Genomic DNA, 26,161 nt, shown 5'->3' on the forward strand with positions numbered 1-26,161 from the left:
GATAGGGTGGGGTGATGAAAAACTGAAAAAAAGATGTAGGTGTGGTAATTTCCAGCTAGATAGCCATACTAACTCTCTTCAAGCTCCCTGAAAAAAGGAGTCCAAGGGAGGGTTCAGGGATTCATAAAGTCTCACAAGGTAATTGATTGCTCCTAGCGGGGCAATCTGTGTGGGATTTTGTTTTTCTTTTTTTCAGCCTTTAGGAACAGAAAAAACACACATGGGCCATTCTCAGCAATAGAGCCATTAGGGGGAGAATTACTGTGTGAGTGTGGGGGTGAGGAGCCTGACAGCAGGATGAACACTACTTAAATATTACAGTACACACACTCACCCATACACCCAAAACCTAGCCTAAATACAGAGGCGCCCACCGTTAAAGCCGGGGCATTAGGAGATGCAACGGATGCGAAGACAAGAGAATCTGCTCTAGACAGGCGAATTAAACCGTGACCTATGGTCCCCGCTGAGTAACATTAGCGAGAGCTTCCTGTGTGCAGGCACCACTCTGTTGACCGTTCATCATTGCCCGGGAAGGTGGACAGTCACCATTACACACACACACTGACGCCTCACTTTACAATAACACAACGGCAGCCATAACTCCACATCTGTCGAGGGGATGTTTAAAAAGAGTCATCATTATTACTCTTTATTTTGGAGGTGGGTGGATGGGTGCAGGCTGATAGGAGGAGACCTGTCTGGTTAACATCGAGTTCCTCTCCTTAACCAACGACTCAGGACAGGAGCTCAGGCTGGGGGACGGGTACTGACTGAGAGGGGGTGGAGGCCACAGATAAGCGGTGCCCTAGGTCCGTTGGCCCGGGGATCTTAAATCATCGTCAGTCACTCCCCAGAGTTCACAAACATCAGCATTCCCATCGCTCCAAAACCTCACTCTCTTATCAACTGGCTTATCACACCGATCAGTTAGCTGGTGCTCTAACAAACACGTCTGCTACCATCAAACACTCACTCCTCCACACACAAACACAGACACGCAAAAAGAAAAATGTGTCAGGGTGAAACGAAAAGAGAAAACCTTATGTCCGATAAATATAAGATAACCTAATATTTACTACTTAGTAGAAATGAAAAAAATAAAGCGATTTCTAAACTTCACGGGCACAACTAAGCTTTTTCAACGTTTCTTCCCTGCTGAAAAACAAGTTATTTATGTGTGTTTATGCATGTGTAATTCTCACTTTTGTTCCCAATCAGGGAGACAACCGGCTGGATGTCAGCTTCCTCGTTGGCTTTCTTCACCATGCTGAACCAGTCCTCCAGATTCTCAAAGCTCTGATAGTTGGTGATATCGTAGACCAAGAGAACCCCCTGCATTGTAAAAAAAAACATAAAGGAACAACACAGGTCTCAGATGTGGATTTGAGCAGCTCACCTTTACACTCCCTGCATGTGAGTACACAGCTTAATTTCTCACATTCATTCAGGAGCTAGGGAACAGTAGGTGGCACTGCTCCTCTTCTTAGAGTAGGGGACAGGCTCACATCGAAGGGGACACACTCACTCACACATCCTCTGAGGTTCAGTGCTATAATGATCTTGGTTAGACTGGAGATCTGTTTTTTTATTTAATTTGTGGTGTATACAGTCCGGAATTTGGTGCAGAATAGAGATGAGGTTCGGTTATCTACTCTCTGCGTTAATGAATGAAGGCTGTCTGCTTCGAGACATTCTCCTCCTCCCAATGTAATCCTCAACACAGCATGCACTGCAGAAACATGCATGCAACAACACCAGAGCCATGTTTGAGCAAACACTGAGGCCAGAAGGGACACATAAATTAATCAAAGAGTAAACACAGATACAAGAGCTGTTGGCAAAAGAAAATCACATAGTTTAACTATCTGCTACTGCTGCTTAAACATTTCTATTTCTAAACGGCTGGAAATTAAACGTGCTGGGGGTAAGTGTTTCTACTTTTACTGCATGAAGCAACACGACTGTCTGTTGCTTTTTTTTGTTCAGCAGACACATACTGTCACAACACGCAAGTTCGGTGACGACAGCTCAGGCCTCTGACGATTCCTGTGAGTTGCTCCGAAACAGCAATGATTGATTACAGGACGCACAGTGCTGAACAATAGGTGTGAAAGTTCCACACAGCGCTCATGAGAAACTCCCGAAGCAAAATGGCGTAATGTGGCAGAGATGTATGGCAGAGACAGTAAAGGAAGTGCTGCAGACATGGTTAATATACAGCACACAGTATTAGGGCACACTTTAGAGCTAAATAACATGTTGCTGTCACTATTTTAAAGCCAAGTAGATTCATGGAATGGAAAAGAACCTCTAACTAATGTTTGTGTAGCTTCTATAGACAAACATGACAGAAGAGTGCTTGCGTACATAGCTGGTGTACAGTGACAAGTTTCCCGCCTGTGCCTAAATGATCTTGTGCTGCAGTACGGGTCTCGGGTTAGACAAACCGTGGTCTTGAAGTAAGGCTCTTAGAACAAGAGACATCCTGAATGGGACAAATAGCACTCGTCTGTAGCAACACGGCTACTGACATGAATTACAGTTTCTGCAACACTTTGTTTAGTGACTAAGATAAGCATTAAATGAGTAAATGAAGTCTTTTTTTCCTTCACTCTTATGTATGAGCTTAGTACTATCAAATACTGTGCATTACTTTTAATAATCTGAGTTTTAAAGTGCAATTTAACAAGGATACATTTACAAATGTGAATCAATAAAAGCATACATATTTAGGAATGTATTTTTCAAATATTTTTTTCGAATGTGTTCAGTCTGACACAAAAGATCAAACTGTAATAACACTATAAAAAGTAGAGATACACTGATTTTACAGCTCTATTGACCTTCTAGGCTTACTGTGAATCCAAATGACAGTTTATTATGATTTAGCTGCAGAGGGAGGGAGTGGCCGGCTCTGAATGAAGCTGCCGAGGCTGTAATAATAAGCTGAACAGTCACCAACACAGGACTATTAGGGACCAATTCTTCCTGTGCTTCCTTTTACTTTGTCACAAGCATCTACGGTGGCTAATTTGTACATTAACACGTTTCTTATCTTTGTTTATGTACTACATGATAGAGGAATGAAAAAGTAAAGTTCAGGAAACACAAGACAAAGCTGCAGCACAAACCAGAGATGCACATTTGATTGTTAGGCAGAATACAAAAGTAGCAACAGAGGATTTAGTGTGTGTGTGTGTGTGTGTGTGTGTGTGTGTGTGTGTGTGTGTGTGTGTGTGTGTGTGTGTGTGTGTGTGTGTGTGTGTGTGTGTGTGTGTGTGTGTGTGTGTGTGTGTGTGTGTGTGTGTGTGTGTGTGTGTGTGTGTGTGTGTGTGTCACCTTACATGAGCTCCGTATACATATTTATCCAGCATTTTCCCTCCTAACGTTTGCCCTCCAATGTCCCACACCTGCAGGGTCACGTTCAAGTTGCCTAAACAGGAGAAAAGAGACAAAAACATCTCAAATATCAATAAATACACATGTTTAAATGACCAAAAATGTGTAAAAATCCGCTCTATAAAGAGGACACCGAGTTCTAACTTTCTTTCAAAAAATGCTTTTGTCTTCTAATCAATTAAATTAAATTTGTAAAAAGTGATCTGATGCAATTTGTCAGTTTCCGCTCTGGATGTTTTTGTCCTTTTTAATCATTGACTTGTAAGTTGTTTAAAAAAAACAAAGCTCATAATAATCCTGAGGAACTAATGAGTCAGCTGTAACTGGAGCCTGTATTTTGGGTGAGTGATTTCTATAATAAAAGTCTGTGTTGTTGATATACATAATGGAAACAATAAATCTGTAATTAATCTTTCATCCAAAGCGCTCTAGCCTGGCAGGTCACCCACACCTCACATCCAAAGATATCCAGCCCAGAGATTGAGGGGGGTGAATAGGTATGCTTACCCTCTAATTTAAATATTCTCAATACCCTGGCAGAAAAAACAAAATTTGACTTCTTATTAGCCTGGGAAGAGCTGTTTGCATTGTGCTATATCCTGCCAAGTTAGGAGAATTATGTGCTGTTAAGGAAAATAGAAATAATTAAACATAAAATGAGAGGAAAAGAAGACTCTAGTCCTTATGCCTGTGGAAAGAGAAAGAAGGAGTGAATGAGAGGGGGAGAGAAAGACATGCACAAAAACCAAATCCAAATAAATATTTTCTTCCTCTGGAAAATGAAAGGGGTGGTTGAAAAAAAAGTGAAAAAAAAAAAAAAAAAAAAAGAGGAGGAGGGAGGACCAGACAGCGAGGAGTTTATGTTGGTGTGATGAGGGCCCGGCGCTGGGCTGGAGCGGCGATGGGGAGCAGAGCGTACACTGTGGACACGGCTGGACGACTCAACCCCTTCATAAGTCCCCTTTTTAAAGCGAAGGAAGGAAACGCTGAGGTTTACAGTCACTACATCCAGACTATACAGTGTCAATGTAAAGCTACATTGAGGAGTGCAATGAATAACGGTTCCTTGGTGTTATAAGGAGCCATCCCCACCCGCCCACCATGCCTGGACACTAGCTTTATTTATGTTTCAAAGATTCACGCTGACTCAACGGTGCTGACATTTTTCTGCTCTGGTTTTGCAAGAAGTAGAAACTACGATTGTGACCACGACAGATGGACCTTAAAACTGCTAACAGGGTCACGAAAAAAGAGGTCATGTTAATAAGATAATTGTCCTGTTAGTGCGACGTGAAGTGGACGCAGACAAAGCAGCGTCAGAAAGAGAGAAGTAAACTTCACCTCAAGTCAATCCCCTTCAACACCTGTACCTCATTGGTTTGGCAGAGACATCTGGATGAGGTATTGTTATAAAAAACACACACAGAGGAGGCTGTTGTGTGCCAGTCAGCCTCACCTCACCTCTCCCTGCGTTGGAAAATGTACATTAAGTTTGACAAGCTGGGCCTTCATGGTGAGAGCGGCTATAGGCTACTCTCCCCCATGCTGCAAAAGACCCTTACAGCCCCATAGAGACCCGGAGAGTCACACAACCTCTCCAATACAAGGCAGGGTGGGGGTCCTAATGAAGTTTAGGACCACCCAGCTCGCAAAGCCACCCTCCTCTTCATCAGCTCATCAACACCCAATTCCCCAGAAAATGGGCCATTTAACAACTCCGGTGTTGGACCCAGTGTTGTTGCTGCCCCAGTGTTACAGACGTATGCACACACATATTTAAACAAAGGTTACAGTTTAACCCTGGAGACATCAGTGATTATTTCAGAAAAGAAAGTTACTGGAAAGAGAGGTCAAATGATTAACAGCATTTGTTCCAGTTTGCATTAAGACGTTTCGAGCCCAGTCTGCGCTTATGGTCGGCTTTTTTCATCCGGACTCCACCACAACATTTTTGGGGGTTTAGTTCTCCTAAGTTTTATAAGCTGAAACTGACACAAAATCAAAATACAATCCTTCAGCCAACTCGCAAATCAGCATAACTTTTACTTTTAGCACTTAAATTTCCCTTGCTTAATGTTATTTTAATAGTAATGAAAGAATGGAGGCACTTTGCAGATTTCTGCAGCTTAGGCCTTGGCAGACATTTAGAAATGTCATTTAAAATGCTGAAAATCCCCATTTCACATGGTAGGAAGTAAAAATGGAGTGTTTTCATCTAAATATAGCACTAGTCAATAAACATTTATTTTACAGATCTAAGGGGGATACAGAGTGTCGCTTTATTCCTGCGGGTTCAGTATAAACAAATAAGAACATGAATGTTTTATGTGGTGCAGGACAAAGATCAGTTGAACTTGGGGATCAGCGATATGGATATAAAATGTTAATGTATTTACTCTGTACGTTGCCCACAGGATTATGAGCAAGGCTCGCCCGTTTGGACATAAGTTGTCCATTGGCCTTGTGGAGTCAAAAAAAAAAGTGTGCTGTTTGCTCTGGAGAGAAGAGCTTTCAGAGTGAATAAGCCTGAGAAGTGGCAGACTCTCTACAATGAGGAGCTCCTAGAAAAGACACATTTAGCCTGAGAGTTAACCTGAAGAACAAACTCTGCCTGGAAATGGTAGGAAAGAGAAAATATGGTCAGCGGCAGAAAATATGAGAAATAAAAATATGACAGAATGCGATGGTGAAACAACGGGCCTCTTTGTTACGCTTTTTCAATTAATATTCTCAATTTTTTAAACACTGATAATGTAAAGTAAACACAAAAGCCTTATGGTTGATTTAACAGGATTACAAACAACCACTAAAAGTAAGTCAATTCAAATACAGTCTTAAAAAATATATATATACAGGTCTGCCACTACGTGCGTCTGCGTGTCCGCGCTGAGTCTCCCAACAAGCGAGCACTCCCAAAAGATTATGAAGGTGTCTCACCTGGAAGGCTTATTCTCTTCAGAAAGAAATCCAGGCCGATGGTTTGTTTGTACTGCTTCCCAAAGGCCTCCTGTGCAAACCTGGTGGAGAGTGATGTCTGAAACAGGGAAGACAAAGCGAGAGACGCGGAGAATGAGTGCCAGAACACCTCTGCTGGAATCAACAGGGCTAAAACTATGTCATTTAAAGCAGTTAAGTGTTTTAAAAAGAAAATGCTTCAGGATAAAGGAGACAACTCGATTCAGTGCATAGCATTTGCCCGATAACAGTATTCACACATGTATGCATAACATTAAAACCTAGTCAAAATCACAGCATGGCTCAGGGCAAAATGCAAGATGATGCAAAACTCCTTCCAAAGAAAATATACAGTATATTAAAGAACTTCCTGAAAAAGTGATATTTTGGTGGTGAGCAGAAGTAGAAAAACTGATTTAATTCACATTGACCAAATGCCAAAGTAAGCTTTTTACAATATTTCATTTAACATTTCTAAAAATACAAGAGTTTAATTCAGCATATAACACTGTGCGATTCTTTTCCACAATAGCATGTGACCGCAGGCGATGCAACCTTGATGTATCACCTGCAGGACATTAATTTCATTATTACAAATCCATTTAAAGCACCTTCAAAAATGTGATTGAGTGACAGGTACCCTGATGTAATTGTCTGCCTCCTCCCTGCCGTCTAACTACTCAGCCATGGCTGTGACAGTGAAAATCAACGAGAATTACAAAAACAGGTGTCGGAATATGTCATGTCTACAGACTGCAGACCTAATAATTGCCATAAATTATAAAACCTCCATCACTGTCACTGTTGTGTTTGAGGAGGGAAAAAATAGCATGTTAGGGGCTCTCCTGAAATCCATGGGAATTCATAGTGCTGGCTTGACATGCCAAGTTTAATTCATTTTGATGGATGAGGATAGGGGAAAAAATGAAGTGCTGAATGTCTATTAGCTATCTTTAGAGCAGTGTGCTTACATAAACACAACAGAGAAGTGAAGCAATGGGATTCCCTGAGTGTGCATGTGGCAGCAAATGCATTTTAATGTGGTACTTGCCACTCACTGAGGGTTAGAGGACTTAAAACAAAATTCTTTCTTTCGGCCCACTAAGCTTTCACTTGAGCCTATGTCCTTATCTACCTCCATTCAGGCTCAAAGAGTTTAGGTTTAGCCAAATAATGCTTCAAATAAGGCCGGATCTCTTTCAAATTACTCCAGGGAAGACATAATCTAATATAAGTAGGAATTATTCTCATAAGAGTTTATTTGGCTTTCTTAAGGCAATGTATTGTCATTGTGGATGTCAATTTCCCCAATCAAACCTTTATGTTTATCCAAGCTTGGATGTATATATGAAATGTCTTAATTAAACCTATAAAATGTGTAATCCTGGCCTTTGCCAGTGGCTTTCTTGAGTACATTTACTTAGAGGTGCAGAATAAAGTTTCATCCAATTAATTATTTTATTAACTAACCTAAAGAACTTTTTAGTCTCAGCCTGCAGAGCTTGTCACAGGCTGGAGAGTGACTGAAAAATTACTAGAGTTGACTGACGCAACAAGGAGAAAATCGGCCATTTAAGTAGCCCCAACAATCACTGACAACACAGGAATAACAAGCTCGGACAGCAAAAATGTATTCCACATGCGTTGGCCTAGTCAGCCATTTGTCTTGGCATTCCAGTAGCTTGGCTCTCCTCCCTCAACGTAGTCCTTTTTTTCCACGTACAATTGGAACTAACTAGCGAATGTAAAAGCTGGCGTAATCCTGACACTCCAACAGAGAACAGCACAGGGTCACCAATGATACCAGTGCCGGGAAATGAGGGAAGTTCTACTGAAACAAGAAACTGGGAGAGAGGAAAAAAAATATGGCAAGCTGACAATGTCCATGTGATGCAACTCAGATGAGAGATGCAGAGCATTTTTGCAGCATTGCATCAAAACTCGCTCTTTTTTCTCCTTAAACATAGACAGTTATAAATGTTGGCATTATGACGAAGAGTTTGACTGTAAATAACATGGCTGAGAAGCAGCATCCATTAATGTACAGGACCTGCACCTGAAGCACCTTTTAACAGAGCAAATATTCAGAAAAACTCAGTGGCTTCTATGTGAGAAAAATAGACCTGTGTGTAAGTTAGGACCAGCACCTTACGAGCCTGGCTAAATGTGAGACGCCATATTTTTAAAAGATCTTGCTCAGGTGGACAAGCCTTCCCACATCTCCCTATATTTCTGAATGGACAACCAACCACAAGCAAAAATACCACTGAAACTGCTGTCCAAGAAAAACTGATCCGATTGCAATTTGCTCAGCAAATTGACATTAATAAGGGGGGAAAAGGCATTCAAGATGTCAGTCAGTGGTGCCTACTCAAAATGGGGGGCAGGGCTCCTGTTTTCTGCCCAAAACAGACAAGCAGGTAAGTCATTCAGACAGTGACGAGCTGACACCTGGCAGCAGTGTGAGGAGGGTTATTAATGTAGCGTATCTACTGGGAACTGAGTTGTGTGTGTTCTCTGCCCCCCTCCCCCAAACGAAAATGTCTGCTACTCTCCAGAATGAGAACATTCATTTTTCTCATTTGGTCTCACCATTACTGCTACATTCATTTTCTTTCTCCCTGAGGAAAGAGAGATTAGTTACGAAAGGGGATGTGTAGCTGAAAAGCACTTGACGTCCCTGCCTTACATTCATATTCATTCATTCGAGGATTTGAGATGCAGTGAAGAAGAACCATAGCCGAATTGTCATGACAACCTCCTTGCTTTGCTGCTAATGATTGTTTGGTGTGACAAGGAACATATTCCACTGTTGTGGATGTAAGTTAGGCCCTTTTAATCTGCATCTTATTTATACTATATCAACATACTGAATGATTCAGTCCAGTTTTAAAAGGGAACAGCTGTCTTGCGTCGATTTAACAAAGAGGGAGACAATGCACTGACAAAATGTATATTTGTTCACAGTTCAGACATTCAGAAAACTAAGTCTTCACACATGATTATTTGTTATTTTATTCTATGAAATGAAAAAAAAGAAACATTTCTCTCTTATGGGCTAACCAGACATGGTTGACCAGGCCTCACTCCTGAGCCAAATGCATTAGCATACGGGGGTCCTTGGCCAGGAGAAGAGAGGTATACTGATGGAAAACAACCACCAGCTGCAGAAGCCAGGCTAAGAAAGTGTCATACTTTGTATAATACTGTACAGTGCAGTGTTTTACCCCGAGTTCCCTGAGCAGGAGCCCCAAAGTGTACAGCAAATGTAGCAACTGTGATTTCATCATCCAGCTATTATACTTCCTTTTCAAAACAATTAAAAGAAGCATTTCATTTTAACAAACTCTAAAAGGGACATTTTAAGTTATGTGTTTTCCCCACCTAATTGTTGAATTTAAAAGCAGGCTACACATTGCTCCTGAATTTAGTTGGTTTCTTTTAAATGGGCCCCTTTTGATGAGTTAGTCTGATGATCTGAGAGTAGCAGATACAAGATTATCAAAACAACAACATTTAATTCTTCACAGGTCAAGTCTATGTTCTCAGTTACTTTAAAACACAGCACTACCGGCACACTGCATACAACTATGCTTAATAGCACTTGCAACAAGGATTACAGGCTAGGTACACTTAATAGGTTTATGACAATGGATTTGTGCCAGATTTAAAATCCCTAATGCTATCTTTTAGACAGAATAAAAACTACATGTGTGCCATAAACTTTGTAAAACGGGAGTGGGAAAAAGTACTTTCGAAGAAATGTGACTAAGAGCAGGTCTTGCACTGCACGATTTGTTTATCGACTTATCCCAACATTTATCTTTACTTTACCATGCAGTCATCGCGACGTGTGATTCATACTAAGTTACTTACGGTAAGTTGCTATTTTCAGTCACAACGTCATTTTAGAAATGTAATTCCTTCATATGTACATTATCTAGTTTAAGTTTAGTTTTAGTCTCTGTATTTTCTTATTCAGTACTCTCCCTACCAGTAATTCAGCCATCTCAAACTCTGACTGGGATGAACACTCTCATCATCAACCCCAGATCAGTGTGGATGAGCTACTTCAGAAAAACTCGCTCTGTAATGTATAATTATATACAATGCCAGACTCTTTGTCATTAAACCATCACAGAGTTCCTGTATGATGATGTAAGAAATAGCATTGGTTGCCAAATATTTGCTCATTTCATTTTGTTACATTACTAAAGCTTACATTAAGAAAAAATATATTTAACTGCATTAAAGGTAGAGTTATTCTATAGGTTGCTGCCCACTTTTAGCCTCTCTACCTTTGCATGTCCCTCACTGCAAACACTGACATCAAGTGTGCAAATCTTTTGTCCTCACAAATCTCATCTCCTGAGTCTGGGTGTCTCCTCCTGTAGGGTTCAGCTTAAATAACCAACCTGTTGAATAACAAAAGATCAGCAACACAGGAGGAGGTCCTTCAAGCAATTATTTACATTTATCTGTACAAAAATAGGTTTTATGTATGACTAGTGCACTTAGAATCACTAGTAGCCTAAGTGACCATTTTTACAAAAGGCTCTATCATGATTCCTCATTTTTTCGCAATATGGTAATAAAAGATTATGTCCACCTCTTCCTGACTGTCCTAAGTGCTATTATTATATTATTTTACAGAAGGTTTACAATGCTAATGGATTACTTAAACGGGAGTAAATTGCTGAGGCAGGAGGTCTACATATTGTTTGTTACTAGTAATAATGCACTTGTATTCATGCATGTTGGTGAACTGCTGATAGTGATGAACTTCGATTACTACAACCTAAAATGTTTTAATAAAACATATTATACTGAACAATGGCCAATGATTTTGACAGTGGAGGTCAGTATTTACAAAAAAAGTTGAACAAAGATGGATATCTGAGCCAGCTAAAACATAAATTGATATTGTAGTAATATTGTTTGTCCACTGGCAATGAATTAGTGACTAACTAGTGAAGTCATAGAGCATTTGGGTTAATATATTGCATTTCATTTTGTTTTATATTTTAGAAACAACGTACATGAATTACATGGAGTATTTATGTTTCCTTTAAACGTCTCCAACACAAGACAGAGCTATAACAATCTGGTTTTTATGACCCAACAAACACACTTTTCAACTATATGCATTAAAATTCTATGAACTAGTTAGTTGTATACAGCACAAGTCATTTATAAAGGGTATCATCATTTACCCCGAAAATGTCTACAGAACTGGTTTGAATCTAGAGAAAGTCCTTATCAACTCAGGGGAACAGGGAATTAAAAAAAACAAGAGTTAGACCTAATATAAAAGATAGACCTGTGTCTGTAAAAGCTGTGAATTTATGGAATAATCTTGATGACAAACTAAAAATGTGTAACTCAATTCACAAGTTCAAAAGAAATATGAAAATATAACTAGTGATAGACGATCCGTCGGCTGGTCGATATTACAAAATATTATTAAATTATGGTAACGGCATCGGCCCTTAAAAATCCATATCGCTCGATCCCTTGATATAACGTGATGAACAGCAAATACAGCAAAGAAGCAAACCTGTAACATGTAATATTTGTTTATTTATGTATTTTAATGTAAGGAAATGTATTTGTTTTCTGTTTGTTTTTGTTTGATTGACCTGAGTTAAATGATGCCAATAATCTGTAGCTGTAGCTTCTACCTACACCTTTACAGTCTACATAACATGTTTTGTTGCTTGATCGTTATTACTTTAATTTAGAGGTTGAATATGGAGAACACAGCCATCTAGTGTCTCAAGATTGTAGTCGCAACAACAGAAAATAATTCCACCACTCGGGTTGCCATGCTCGTCAGACCCGGCCCAGTAGCCTACAGGAGACCGGAGTCTGTATTGCAGAAGAGTTTGACTGACAGTTACTGTTAGCCGCTACCGTTAAAGCTGTTACAGCTACGTAAACATGAAAGTTAGCTTACCGATCAAGGAGAGACGTAGCTATTTTCGGCATACGTTTTAATGCTGTTGAACTCCTTTATCTCAATCCATCGAGTGAATGCTTGGCCTATAATGACTCTTGTTTTTGCCTGTCTTTGGTCACTCATTTGCTGGGACAAATAACGCTGCTGGATTGGCAAACTCCATTTCACCCAGTGCCAGTCTGCAGTAGCTGCACCCAACAACAGACAGCATTGGCAACCCACACTGCCCTATTGGCTAGTACAATGTAAACAGAACATGACAGAAAGTCATTGTCAAACCTGTCAAAAAAGTGAAATATTAATGAAGACTAACTATATAGATTTTTATGGAAAAGCAATACTTTCATTCTGTACCCCTCAAAACGCCCATAGGTGAATTTTTTTTTTAAATATAGCTTTTAATGAAGATAATACATATTCAACCTTTAATTTGAGGTTTTATATTATGGACTGAAGTAAATGGATGAAACTAAATAACTTGTGGAAGGTAAGAAAGAACTCAATTGTTAGTTAATTATATCTTATTGTGTTGCTGTGATTGTGAGCCATGTTGTTGTTAGCTAATAGCGTAGCTGACGTAGCTACATTAGCGTCGGTCGCCATGGTGACTGGGAAGACAGTGCAGCGTCAGGATGAGCAACGTAAACAATAGGATAACTCACTAACCCGTCGTGCAACAGATAACAGCTCATTTGTTTGTGTTGAATCTGGACCGTAAAGTCTATCTTCAGTGACGTTTTATATGTTTAAAGTTGTGTGTGTGTCTCACCTTCCCACAGGCGCCGTCTCCAATCACTACGATTTTAAGCTGCCTGTCCTGGCTGTCCTCCTCCGAGTCCGACATGACGTTCAAATGTGCGTGGAAATACCGAAACCACCAGAAAACAGTCCCGGGTTGTGTGAATCTAGTTACCGAGGTAATCACAGTTGGATTAGACGAGTGTTGAGTGGGCACGCAGACGCCATTTTGACTCTACTAACACAACACTGCTGCTCAGCTCGGGTTGATCCACCAACACACACACACACACACACACGGTTACCTCGACGACGGACACTGATTCACGGTTAAAAAACGGAAACCGCTACTGAAAAACAACCAGGGGGGCACGATTTGGCGCTTTTAGTTTGTAAATATATCCAGTATCGCCATTAAAGCCCGTTATCTTCACCGGAAACCCAATGACCGGCGGCGTGGTTGCGTCCTGTGTGTGACGCGTTGCCGTTGCCGTGGTAACAAAGGTCAAAGTGTAAGTGTAAAAACATTAGGACACACAAAAAGAAATGGTTTTAAATGACTGTTTAATTAAGTACTGTAGATTCAAGTACGGTTTTGAGGCACTTTGCTCGATAAATTTCCATTTTCTGCTACTTTTTTATATCCCTGTTTTTATTGATTTTGATCAAGAAACATCACTTCAACAAAATTGTCAGTTAATATCAAACTTATTAGATTTCCCCCTAAAGATCCTCCCTCACTTTTAACTCAGCTCCTTAAAAAACTCAGCTTTTGACAGCTGGTTTCTTTGACTATTCAGAGTTTACACACAAAACATATGTTCAGCTTATTTCATATGATTGCTATGCAATAAAATACCAATATATATATATATATATATATACTTCCATATCAAAAGCTCCACCTCAACCACACACATTAAAATGCTGCTTACACATTCAAGCCGCAATAATATAATAATAATCCAATGATAGGCTATATGTATCAACAGACTATAATATGCTGCTATTAATCACACCTCTGTGACTTTATCAGCACCACTGTCGCTTTACTATGACATTTTGTCTCAAAGTGCTTTTGTATAGTTTCTTTTTTTTCTATTCTTATTTTAGTGTATGTAGGCCTACCTTATTATTTATTTTTTCTGTATCCTTCTGCTGCAACAACTGGATTTTCTTCGCTGTGGATCAATAATTTAGTGTCAGAATGAAATGGATTTTAAAAGTAGTGGCATTGATGCTTTTACATTGATAAAGGTTTAAAGAAATATAACTGCATTTAAGATTTAAAATAATATAGGTTGTTTTCTCTTTTTCTCTCCCCCTCATCTCTCTCTCACTCACTCACTCACTCACTCTCTGTCACACACACACACACACACACACACACACACACACACACACACACACACACACACACACACACACACACAGGCACTATAGATAATGTCAAACTGAATCAAAGTTCTGGAGGGTTTAGGGTCACCTGAAGATTTAAGGTCTGAAGAGGGCCAACAAAAACTTAAAGACACATGTTTTTTCCTCCTTAAATCATTATAGAATCTGTATTAATCAGCTATTCAAAGGTTAAAGTTATTTCTGAGGTGTTTTAATCATAGATGGACTGTCATATTTCATTTTCCACTGCTAGATTCACAGCTGAACAGTCTCCCAGTTCACCACAGTTTAGAAGAATATCTTACCAGCTGTGTAATGTGTTAGATGACACACTAATGTATTTAACAAATGAAGTATGATTATTGGCAAATGTCACTCTGGTCTTGAACAAAATGCCATAACAGAACATTTATATTCAATTAGTTTGTGATATTTTTCCTCTAGTGTATTTGTAAATGCTCTCAAATTACTCAAAGCCATATATATTATATAAATAATCTGAATAAAAAACAATATAAACATAAACAAAATGTAAAGAATCACAATTTAAGGTTCAATTAGTCTCAGTAACCTGCTGTCAAAAAGGAACTTTATTCTTTTTTTTTTTATCATGGTGTATGTTTTTATATATTTTCCTTGAGATGAATTAACACAAACGCGTGCTTTAAAAATAGACACCAAAACTATTCAGTAAAGTAAGAAATGCTGAGTAATATAAGTCATTAGGAATTATGAGGATAGACTTTGTGTCAGTGACCTTGAACTTGTGCAGTCCTAATAAACATGAATCTGCCACAGAAGAGAATAAGAACGTAAAAAGATTTTTGTTTTACCATTAAAAGCTTTTATCTGTAGGACCTGTGAAACTGGACACAAAGGTATCTCCAAGAAGAATATCCCACTGTATACAACCTTTTCCCAGCTGTGTGAGCTGTTGCCGAAGTGTGATGTCGACTAAGAAAAAAGTAAATTAAAAGGTAATCCTTTTCATTTCAAAAGCCCCAAAGTCCACTCTGTCTTGGGATTTTGTTTACCGACAGTTAGTGCTATGCTTTGTCTCCAATTCACGTCTTCTTGTTATATGTTTTGTAATATCTCTCTAAAATTTGAGCTGCAGTGTTTTACAAGCCAAAGGTTACCACGGTCCTCGTCTTTCACGCTTTCTTTTCACTGCAGAGGGAAGGATGTCGCTGCAACATGAGGGATGGAGAGGAATTTGCACCTGGGCCACTTTGAAGCAGGTGGCAGTGACTGTCAGGTCAGTGTGCTCCAACAGGCTTATGGGGGTGTGATTGACAGCAACCGCAGCAGGGCAGAAAGCTTTAGAGGGAAATTAAGCCTAATTGTTTTTTAAAAGAGGCTGTATGCAGAAATGATAAAAGGTGAAGACGGAGACTGCAGACTGAAAAAGTCATACTGATTTTCTTTCATTTCTCTGGTTTGGTGAAACTTTATTGTGTAGATGGAGAAATATTTGATCCCTTCAGGAACAATGAATCATAAAGAAACAAATGAATGAATTCACAAGGACAAAGGGATTATGTATCCTGACATAATGAACTGTCATTATATATGAGGCTCAATTGTTCAAACCTGAAACTGAGAAAACACAAAAATCATCATTTGTGGTAATTGTTATGATAAAATATCATTATTGGAGGTTATGGCGCTGAAACGCCTGATGTTGTTGAACTGGTTTTTAAATGACCTGTACGGGTTCTTCAGTTTGCAAACAGCCTTTAAATATTGACTTATAACATTTAGGTAAATAAAGGCCATACGCATATGTAGGCTAAACATGAATGAACAGAGCATTATTCAACATGTACAAAGATATGCGTCCATTGTGGCGCAAAACAAACAATAGTGTCCAAACACACGAACTCCGACCTGTGGGCACATATTTAAATACATTTTAGAAATCTGCTGTTCCTGTTTTTTACTATAATGTTGGATTTAAATGTTCAGCAGGAGGAGATATTCTGCTTGATTTAGGCTGCTATAACTAATGCTCTTAAAGTGTGTTAACCTGTCATTGATTGTTGAGATATTTGATTTATTTAAGGCCAACCAACAGTAAAAGATCGTGGTGCGATCGTGGCACTGTTCAGTCTCACGTGTAAACCTCGAAATAACCTCAATAAAAAAATAAAAATAGTTTTAACAAAAGCAAATTCCGAAATAGTTAGAATAAAAACAATTCTGAGTAAATAAGGTGCAACGTTTTGTCAAATAGACATTTTTCGCAGTGTAATTTGATGGTAAACAGTTAACTTACAGGGACATTTAGAGGAGACATAATAATATTTTGCAATTCTTCCAATTTTCCTAACTTTCTGGTCGCTCCGCAAATGCATCCGATCACCTCTGTAAAAACGCAGGATAATGACTCGGTGTTGGTGTGTATCGTGTCAAATAATGTATATTAAATGCCATTTATCTGTAATCAATAACACCTGTGGAGACTCTGCTTATGACAATAATTACAGCTCAGTAAAAGTGAAGAGAACGCGGCTGAACTGTCCTCGGCTAACAGGAGAGCAGCGAAGGGATCGTTTCAACAGAAATCAAATAAAGCAATCATATTCAGATGTGTTGTTGTGGCGATGAACAAACGTTTTATGAGGGAAATAAATATGAAAAAACTCCACACTTTGCTCCAAATACAGAAAAAGCCCATGATCTAGAAACTGCTGTTGAGTAATAGACAGAAATAGGTCACTTGTGCGTAAACGTCCTTAACGTGCGTAAATTGATGGAGTCGCCTCAATAAAATACATATTCTGGGGTATTTTTTTTTTCTGGGACAACCAGTTAACATATATGTTTTACAGTCACAGCCTAATTAATAAACACAATAGGCTGAGTTTATATGGGCCACGCATTACACGAAAATGATGGAAGGAGAGAAAAAAGACGTAACGCGGAGACGCAGTGATGGGGTAAATGCACACCGATGGGGGTGTTTGCATTTCACCGATCGCAGGTTGAAAGGCAAAGAAGCCGCGATACGTCGCTTTATATCAGATATCTCCACATGCAGGTATGATGTGGGACGGTCCGTTCCTCAGTACCCCACTCTGTCCTTCAAGCCTCAGAGCAGCTAATGAGCAGCAGTATTGCCGGTGGAGATGTTCTGTATATGCCTGCATCAGGGAGATCAGATTTTAGGAGGACTGTTTTTACCATATAGGGTTAAAGAAGATTGGGCACCGATCAACCAAAAACCCTGCATATACCCGGGTGAGCGCAGTGTCATTGCGCAGAGCTGTCAGAGCTCAAATACAGATGTTCCGCTTCTGTTAACTTGGGTTTTGGTCACCAAGATGGGGTTGCGCGCAGACTCGGTGTTATTGCTGCTGGTCGTATTTTCTTTGTACGCCTACAGTGACTATTTAATGTCTAATGGTGCGTTCATGGCCCATGTATCAGCTTGTAGAGGTGACACCTGTGACTTCTTAGACTTTTCTTTATTCCCCCCTCACACATTAACACGTTTTAATGATATCCGCATCCCACAGACCGCAGCGTCTGCACGGGATGTTGGTGCTCTATAAGGCCAAAGATGGATGGCTGATGTGCGGCAGCTCCCCGCTGACCCCGACTTAACATCCAGGCAGTGGAGGCAGAATAACAGCTACACTCCCCTAATAATTCAGTTCCATTATTAAGCCTAAAATTGGAAAGATACGCTTAAAGTATTTTCCAGTTTGACAAAAGATATTGTTTGCGATATGCCAACTCTTCTTTCTTTGACTTAAATGTAGGCGCAGTGACAGGGGCCTCCTTAACCCCGAATCCCCCTCTCCTTGTGTTGGCATGCAGCCCTAAAGGTAGCTGTCAGTTTGCCCTGTCCGGGGATCACAGAGCTATTCATCATGATGCGACAGGTGTGTTTGGGAAGAAAGACATAGTGGTCCAGATGACATCTACAAGGTATTGAGTGTGAATGGCACGGACATCATTGGGAAGTGTCTGTATGGAGAAAAAGCTAAAGTTTCGATGATAAGAAACCTGATTTACCTGCGGAAATGCGTAGGATGCAGCTGCAGAATGCATGAATAAACACGTTTCAATGTATTGCATATTTAGCCATTGTGCTCCCAAAACACAAAGAGTTGTCCTAAACCAACCTGCTTATTAAAATATAAAAATAACAGAAGTATTTTTAAGACAAATCAGTCTTGTATGTAGGGCTATACTTAATTAATTTAACCCTTGAGATTCCCGTTGGTCCAAAAAGAGCGCAAACCATCAAACAAGAAAGCGAGGCTTGTAAAAACATAGGTTGAGTTATAATTTGAAGCACTAAGGAATAGTTCATTTTTCCCCCAGTCACTGAGTTTTCAAATTAAAGTTAATTTGTAGTAAATTCGTTGTTAATTCGTATAATTAGACTATAATCTGACAGAAAAACACGTCTTTGTCTCAATATTACACTTAAGACCATTTAAATAAAAGTACATCCAAATGAAAGTAATGCCTGATATGTTTTAATGTTTTTTCGGTCTAAACAGTCATTTAACACAAATAACATATACATTTCAATAAGAAGTTGGTCTGTTTTATAGCCTGCTTCCTGCCACGAGATCACTTTCAGGCCAATAACACAAGTGAGCTCCTCCTCTCAGTCTCACACTGTACATGACCACACTGTAATGCGTTTTACATTGAAATAATGTAACGTATATAGCTCAAAAGTGCTGAAATATCTTACCTTTACAAACACAGCAAGAAACAACAAAAAAACCCAACACACAACCTGTAACAGAGACACAGTTATATGAAAAGTCAATGGAACATGCCTATTTCCAATCACTGCAGAGGTAGGAAGGCGCATTTCAAATATAAACCAACATAAGGTGACATGTTCAGTCGTTTTTTTTAGCCCGCCGGTTCCCAAAGTGGGTTCCAGGGGGCTTCAGAGGTCCTTGAGGGGGTCCCGAGCAAAGAGAGAAATACTTTAATGTTATTACTGTCACTCCTCAGAGGTTAACATGACATTTAATAAGGAGGTCCAGTGTCCCGCTCACTTAGAGTTTTTACGATTTTATAGTCTAAATCATGAGAAATATCTTCTTTTATCGGGGCTCCTCTGGACAGAGTCTTATCAAATGAAATGAGTCTTTTTTTAAGTATTTGATGATGTAGAAAGAGTTTGGGGACCCCTGGTCTGGCCTGGACAACACGTGAGGCAGGTGAGCAGATTAACGGTGCCCTCAGGTCTCCTCCTCTTGTCAGAAAAGAAGTTCAGTTTGATTTCCTGGGAGCAAAGGAATCAAACAAACAAAAAAAGAATAAATACAGTCACCGAGTTCTCACTGATTCCCCGCACACGCAGAGAGTGTCCACGCAGGGAGGCAGTAGGCGTAGGGGTAATAGTAGGACGGCTGCAGGGAGAGCAGCGGGGGCCGCAGGATCTCTCCCGGGCTGTACTGTCTCTGGTCGTCCCGCACCAAAACTTTCACCGCCACCTTCTTGGCCGCCGGGGTCGATGCCATCAGGTCTGCGGCCATCTGGCGGCGTTTCGTCTTGTACCGGCGGTTCTGGAACCAGATCTTGACCTGAGTCTCTGTGAGCTTCAGGGAGGCCGCGAGGTCCGCTCGCTCCGGCCCGGACAGGTACCGCTGGTGGTTGAAGCGACGCTCCAGCTCGAAGACCTGCGCATGAGAGAAGGCGGCCCTGGAGCGCTTTTTCCGCTGTTTGGGCTGGTCCAGGCTCTTCTCGTCCAGCGTGCTGGAGTCTGGGAGAGGGAGAGAGGCAAGACACGCAAGTCAATTCCTGTATTTGTTTGTAATATTTCATAAAGCTGGAATCACAGGTGCTGATTTCAAGTGAGTTCGGTGCGTGTTTTTGGAGGTGACGGATTTAAAAGTAAAATTTGAAAAAGTGTGCAGAGAAGGGTGTTTTCTGTTATAGCAGATAGTTTGAGCTTCCATTTATCACTGCATGATTTCGTTTCCAAATTTAAGTGGAACATGGTGAGACAGGCCTAAATATCACAACATTTGTTTATTTAGTAAGAGTTGGAGTTAATATCTAGAAAATGGGCTTCGTTTAACCGCGTCAGTGTGGTAGTTTTTAACCTTTGTCCAAAGTTAAATCGAGCCATTGTAGAATAAACCACGCTGATAACTCAAATAAAGCCATAACAATTACAAATATGGTGACAAAGTTCGACTGTGGCCTCCGGTATCCATTACTACAGCTCGTGCGTAAAAGTTGCAGAAGGCGAATAGATTTTTCAAATAGGCCTGATATCCTACAATAACACAATCAGGGCACTCCTTACGCTTCTGTCAAACTGTACCTGCAGTATTACTAATCTGTACTATCAAAAGAGTACTCTTCTATTCAAGTAAACTGTGTTTTAAAGCAAATGCTATCATTTTATTTCAGAGATCCACATTTCAGTTTAGTTTTGTGTTCAGTTGCACGTTCGTCTTTCTGCCCTACTTACCCGTAGCATTGTTGGGTTCACTGTCGCTCTTTGCGTTTTCCGCAGCTGCAGACTCGTGATCCGTCTCCTCCTGCAAACTTTCCTCCGGCACATCCGACGCGGGATCTCCGTCTTTCTCCGACTTGCACACGGCCGGAGTCTTGCTGTCGTTGTCGTCGCTGAGTCCCGAGTCCGAGTCGTAGCTTTTCTGATCCGTCGGCTCACAAGCCTCCCCATCATCTCTCCGAGACCCGCCGTTCATCTCCCCAAATATTTTCCAGCACGCCGTCTTGGAGAAGCACATGTCCAAATCTGGCAAGTGTCGGCTGTCGTCCTTTTTGTTCAGGATAGCTTGGATTGAGAAAGGCATCAGCGAGTTGCCACGAACGGCCATTTTCAAAAAAAAGAAGCGAAGTTTGCTCGGTTTCTTCCAAGCAGAGTAATTAACCGGCCCCGGATAGAGGAGTAAATGTCAGTTCATCCACATTTTAGGCTACTCCCTCCGTGGAGCAATGCTGTTGCTTAAGTTTTTCCCTCCAGTGTTGGTTCTTGGTCGCATCCCCGCGGGAGAAGCCGTGGAAAGTTTCTGCTACATCCGCAGGCACGATGCTGCTCCTCCGCATAGCTCTGCCATCAGCCCGGGCTCGATCCAGTCTCCGGCCCTTTTCACCCACTTTTTTTACCATCCACCCTCACCTGTGACTGACAGGCACTCCTCGTCGCCTCCTATTGGTCCGGAAAGGAGGAAAGCCGTTTCGCGATTGGCCACTGTAAACTACGTCATGCTGCTTTCAACCGGGTGGGAAAAAGTTAAAGTTTTTTTTTTTTGGTGGGGGGGTTCACAGGAGGCTGAACTGACACGCAGGTTGCGACCACACAAACTATTTCACCTGAAAGTTCTTCCAAATCAGGAGGGCAGACTGCATCCGTGCATGGTTTGTGATATCTAAATGTTTTGTTGGTTATGATTAATGATTTAAAATGAGTTTGGCTAAAGCGCAGACTGTTCTGTCCTGGTAATGCCGTAACCCCGTGCGTAAAAGTCTGAGATTACAGAAAGAACTGATTTTAACAGCAACACAAGTCGAAAATAAAACAGGGACGTCAGGTCTCCCATTTTCCCGTTATCACTTGAATGCAACACCAGGACAACAAATTCGTAGGATATGTCATCTTTTTTCTTTTTTTTTTTAACTTAACCCTTCACCATCCAAACAGGTCTGCTGGGAGTCCGGTGCGTAACGCGTAATGAGACGGTCTTCTTTTGGGCACTGACCAACGCGCGTCAGGCTGTCGCTGATTTACTCTGTCTACGTTTGATCAAACGTTTAAAGTCTGCGATGTGCTCGTTTTTGTCATTTCCTTGGCAGCCTGCATCATGGATCGCCATGACCAGGTAGGCCTCAGCCTGTGTACAACCCACATACTTGCTTTAGGCTGCAACCATATCAGTAAAAACACGTTATTTCACCTCCTGTTCACTCAAAGCCTATAATGTCAAACGGCTTCATTACACGAGGTAAAATATCTGATAATAGGTTTCAGACTCCTTATATTCGTTTCAGCACCATCTGGCTTGTGCAACATCACATCCACAAATATCTCTTGATTGGAAAAATCTGAAACAACTGCAAAGGTCAATTTCTACTACCAGAAATATGTGACTCCATGCAAAGTCCATTTTTATAGAAACAAATGTTCTCACAGTTCGTTTTTTTGCAGCGTAAAACTGAAGCTTGTTTGTTTTCATCTCCAGACGTCATAGAAGTTGCGCACAGGAGCTTTATTAAATCTGATTCCGCACTTTTATTAAATATGAGGCGCTCTGTCTCGGGGATTGAAGCAGACAAACATCTGTCGCAGCTGATCCGGATCGTGACCTCTGCCGTTTTTCACGTCGCCGGTCTACAGAGCAGAGCCCACAGCTGTTCTGCTTTTTGCATTCACCAATCAATAATAATAATAATAATAATAATAATAATAATAATAATAATAATAATCCGTTCACATGCATTTTAAGATTACATATAGAAAAATAACGTTAAAAAATATATTGTACTTCACGCGCCAGGGAAATGTTTTATTAAGTTGATTTAAGGCCGCCTCTATTTATTGATTGGCTTCTTTCTTAGCCTGTAAAAAAGAGGCATTCATACCTTTATATTATAACCGACAGGCTGATACACTTTAATTTATTTTTTATTCCTTATGACTAAGAGTTTATGTGGCATTATTCCATCTGCTTCACGAGTCTTCATTCATTTAACCAGCTGTAATAAATAACTCTGACATCCGCAGACTATTTAACGTAAGAATTAAATATTAAGTTAATTTATCAGGCTGTCATGAATAATATGAATTCAAGTGTACTGATGACCAGTGCTGCATCGACTCGTGTTGGATAAAATAAGGCATTAAATAATAAATTATCGACATCTTTAAAATGCTATAATAAGAATGAGAATATGCACAATAGTAATGATCATAATAATTATAATACAAAGAATAATCTTATTACTGTTAACCTGTTCGCTCCCGGAATTATTTTTTTAAACTAAAATTGTCAAAATGTGTAAAATCGAAAAGGAAAGGAAAGCCGCGTCAGTGCCGAAGATGAACGATGAAGCAGTTTTTATTTAGTTTATTTAAATTCGCATCGGTCTTTTCTGTATTTTCTGCGCGTGAACCGACCGCGCCTGAGCGTGAAACAGCTGATTTTGAAAGACAAACGACTCACTGACTTTTTAACCCTTAATAATTACTTTGGAAAGCTTTATTTTATTTCTGAAACCTGTAGGGCTTTGTCATTATTCCTGATTCCCTGAGGCCTAATTCATGTGGACTTTGCCGGTAAAAGTCCATGAAAAGGCGAATTAAACCATCGTGTGTTTTAAATATTAATGATGGATCATTTCTCTCCTCCATGTCACCTGATTTCTAACACGTATGCCCTAAAAATGTGTTGTGTAAATCACCGAGCTCATGAAGATCTTTGTTAGAATCCCCTCACAGCACATTATGAGAATGATAAAGCAAATAAAAATGGCTTTAATATTAATCTGCCTGTCACCTTCTGCAAACCCCTTGCATGCATTTTTCATACCATCTAGTGGCCACAGAAAATACCTCTGACATCTTGGACCTTTGGGGTCAAAACACACTTCATCCACTTCACTCTGTGCAATATTATTATTGTTACTATCAGGACATTTAAAGTATTTACTGCTGCAAACACTTGTGTAAATCACCCAAACACTGTAACTTGGTTCAACTGTGTCGTCCTGCTGTGTGGAAGTGAATTGAATGAAATTATGTGGCATTGTCTGGAGGCTGGATGTGACCTCGAGGATGAAAGCCTGGATCACCACAAAGCCGTGAAAACACAACTGGGAAAAGGGAAAAGCACAAACCACTGACAACGTCTGGATATTTTCACACACCCTGCACTTTAGAAAAACTATACTCATTCCACCCAAGGCCAATACACAAGTGGTACATCACACATTTTTTAAATTCTCTTGTATTGTAGAATCCCCCCCCCCCCCCCCCTTTGTGTCCTTTGTGTATTTTATCCATAGCATGCTGTTGTCTTCTGTCCTCTGTCCTGTCTGACCCGCACACAGTCTGCTTCACCCTGAGAAAAAATGGAAAATAAATAAAACTGTCTGCCAATTCTCCAACAAAGTGAGGCAGTGTGCGCCTATCAGTGTGATGTCAAGCAGAGCTCCACGGGTTACTCTGTGTTTTAGTAACCACACTGCGAGGAAGAGTAATAAGCAGTAAGTAGCTGTAAGTGGCAGGAAATGTAAACAGCAGCTTGGTTTTCATTCAGACAACTGCAGGGGCATTTAAAACAGATACACAGCTGCGTTGATTTGAGTCACACTTAGAGTACGTTGAAGGTCGTCCGAGCAAATGTAATCACAATGTTTAATTAGAATTAGGACAAACAGTTTAATGGATAATACAGTCAAATCTAAAACCATATTTTCAGGTCAGCTGATTGACTGTGCCATTTTGAATGTATTTTCTTTTTTTTACTAATAAAAGCCATTTCCTGTATGATGATGAATAACTTAAGTTAAAGTAGCAACACAACAAAAAATACTCTGTTACAAGTCCTGCATTCAAAATGTCCCTTCAGTAAAAATACAAAAGTATGAGCAACAAAATGTGCTGAAAGTGTCAAAAGTGCTCATTATTATGCAGGATGGTCCCTGTCGGTGTACTATAATATTATTACAGAGCGATAACAATATGTTTAACGTTGTAGTTGGTTGAGGTGGAGCTAATTTTAACTTCGTAATAATACACAGTTTGACGCCTCATTTTATACACTGATCACATGTAACCACTCGAACTATTATATAAATGTAGTGGAGTAGAATTATAAAGTACCACGAAATGGAAATACACCACAAAATTGTCTTTAAATCAAGCACTTATGCCAAGAACTTGAGTGCTATAACATTAGCTGTCACATCCTGGATATGGTGCATTTCTATTATTAGGATGAAGTATTTTTAATTGTAATTATTATTACTGGTAGTAATGGGTGGATAAGTTATAGCAGTACTTTCAAAAGTAGAAATGGATTATTTTATTGCAGCATTATTTGATCGGTATATGTCAAATCACACATGTATGTTTTTATATATAAACAGAAAGATACATAGGGTGTCAGGCTTTCATTACTAATTAATCTGCCTATTAGTTTTGTTGTTGATTCTCATTTAGTCTATAAACATGTCAGAAAGCACATTTCATGATCCCAGAGGCTTGGTTGGGGTCCTCATATGTCTTGATTTGACAAAAACATCCAAAATATTTCAATTTACATTTATAGAAAACAGAGAAAAGCATCAAATCGTCATATTTGAGTCACTGGAAACCTGTGTATTTATGGTAATTTTGCTTGATAAATCATTTAAATTAATAATCATGTATGGAAACTGTTTGTATGGCACTGATCAAATCAAAACTGCAACATCAACATGAAAAAGACACTTTTCAGTTTATATAAACCCATTTGTGTGTTCACAGTCAACATAAAACTGAAACTTGTTTGCTGTCTCTGAACAGGAGGTCTCCCTCTGCTGGCGAGGACGCCGACCTGCCGTCGAGGAAAGATGAGATGATCACCAGATAATAGCCATGCCGGGAAAAGGTGCATTTTCTCTTCTTTTTCGATCTACAATGACACGATTCCTTTATACCCCCAGACTCTTTGTCTGCTCTCCTCCAATTTAACACCGGGGCTGAAATTCCCA

General features: G+C 40.0%; 2 protein-coding genes across 3 annotated transcripts in view; both read right to left on the reverse strand.

Annotated features, from left to right (window-relative positions):
- rab28 (RAB28, member RAS oncogene family) overlaps positions 1-13,481 on the reverse strand; it is a 30,544-nt gene extending 17,063 nt beyond the window's left edge. For both annotated transcript variants that reach the window (XM_083915070.1, XM_083915069.1), the window contains exons 1-4: positions 13,086-13,481; positions 6,340-6,436; positions 3,348-3,436; positions 1,206-1,335 (exon numbers count right to left, since the gene is read on the reverse strand). In XM_083915070.1, coding sequence (XP_083771196.1) covers positions 1,206-1,335; positions 3,348-3,436; positions 6,340-6,436; positions 13,086-13,160 — 391 coding nt within the window. In that variant the 5' untranslated portion in view covers positions 13,161-13,481. The remainder of the gene's footprint in view (positions 1-1,205; positions 1,336-3,347; positions 3,437-6,339; positions 6,437-13,085) is intronic.
- Positions 13,482-19,735: 6,254 nt separating this feature from the next.
- nkx3-2 (NK3 homeobox 2) lies at positions 19,736-21,417 on the reverse strand. Its single transcript, XM_083915864.1, has 2 exons — positions 20,913-21,417; positions 19,736-20,195 (listed from the first exon to the last, which is right to left on the reverse strand). Exons 1-2 carry the CDS (start codon positions 21,283-21,285, stop codon positions 19,771-19,773), a joined length of 798 nt encoding a protein of 265 aa, XP_083771990.1. The 5' UTR covers positions 21,286-21,417; the 3' UTR covers positions 19,736-19,770.
- Between the last annotated feature and the right edge of the window lie 4,744 nt (positions 21,418-26,161).

Source organism: Echiichthys vipera, assembly GCF_963691815.1.
Source record: "Echiichthys vipera genome assembly, chromosome: 6".
Lineage (NCBI taxonomy): Eukaryota > Metazoa > Chordata > Actinopteri > Perciformes > Trachinidae > Echiichthys > Echiichthys vipera.

Excerpts from the sequence above, each read along its gene's own strand:
- nkx3-2 (XM_083915864.1), bottom strand. The coding sequence starts at position 21,285 with ATGGCCGTTCGTGGCAACTCGCTGATGCCTTTCTCAATCCAAGCTATC. Across the intron at positions 20,196-20,912 it reads TGAACCCAACAATGCTACGG|ACTCCAGCACGCTGGACGAG; the intron begins GTAAGTAGGGCA and ends TCCCTCTCCCAG.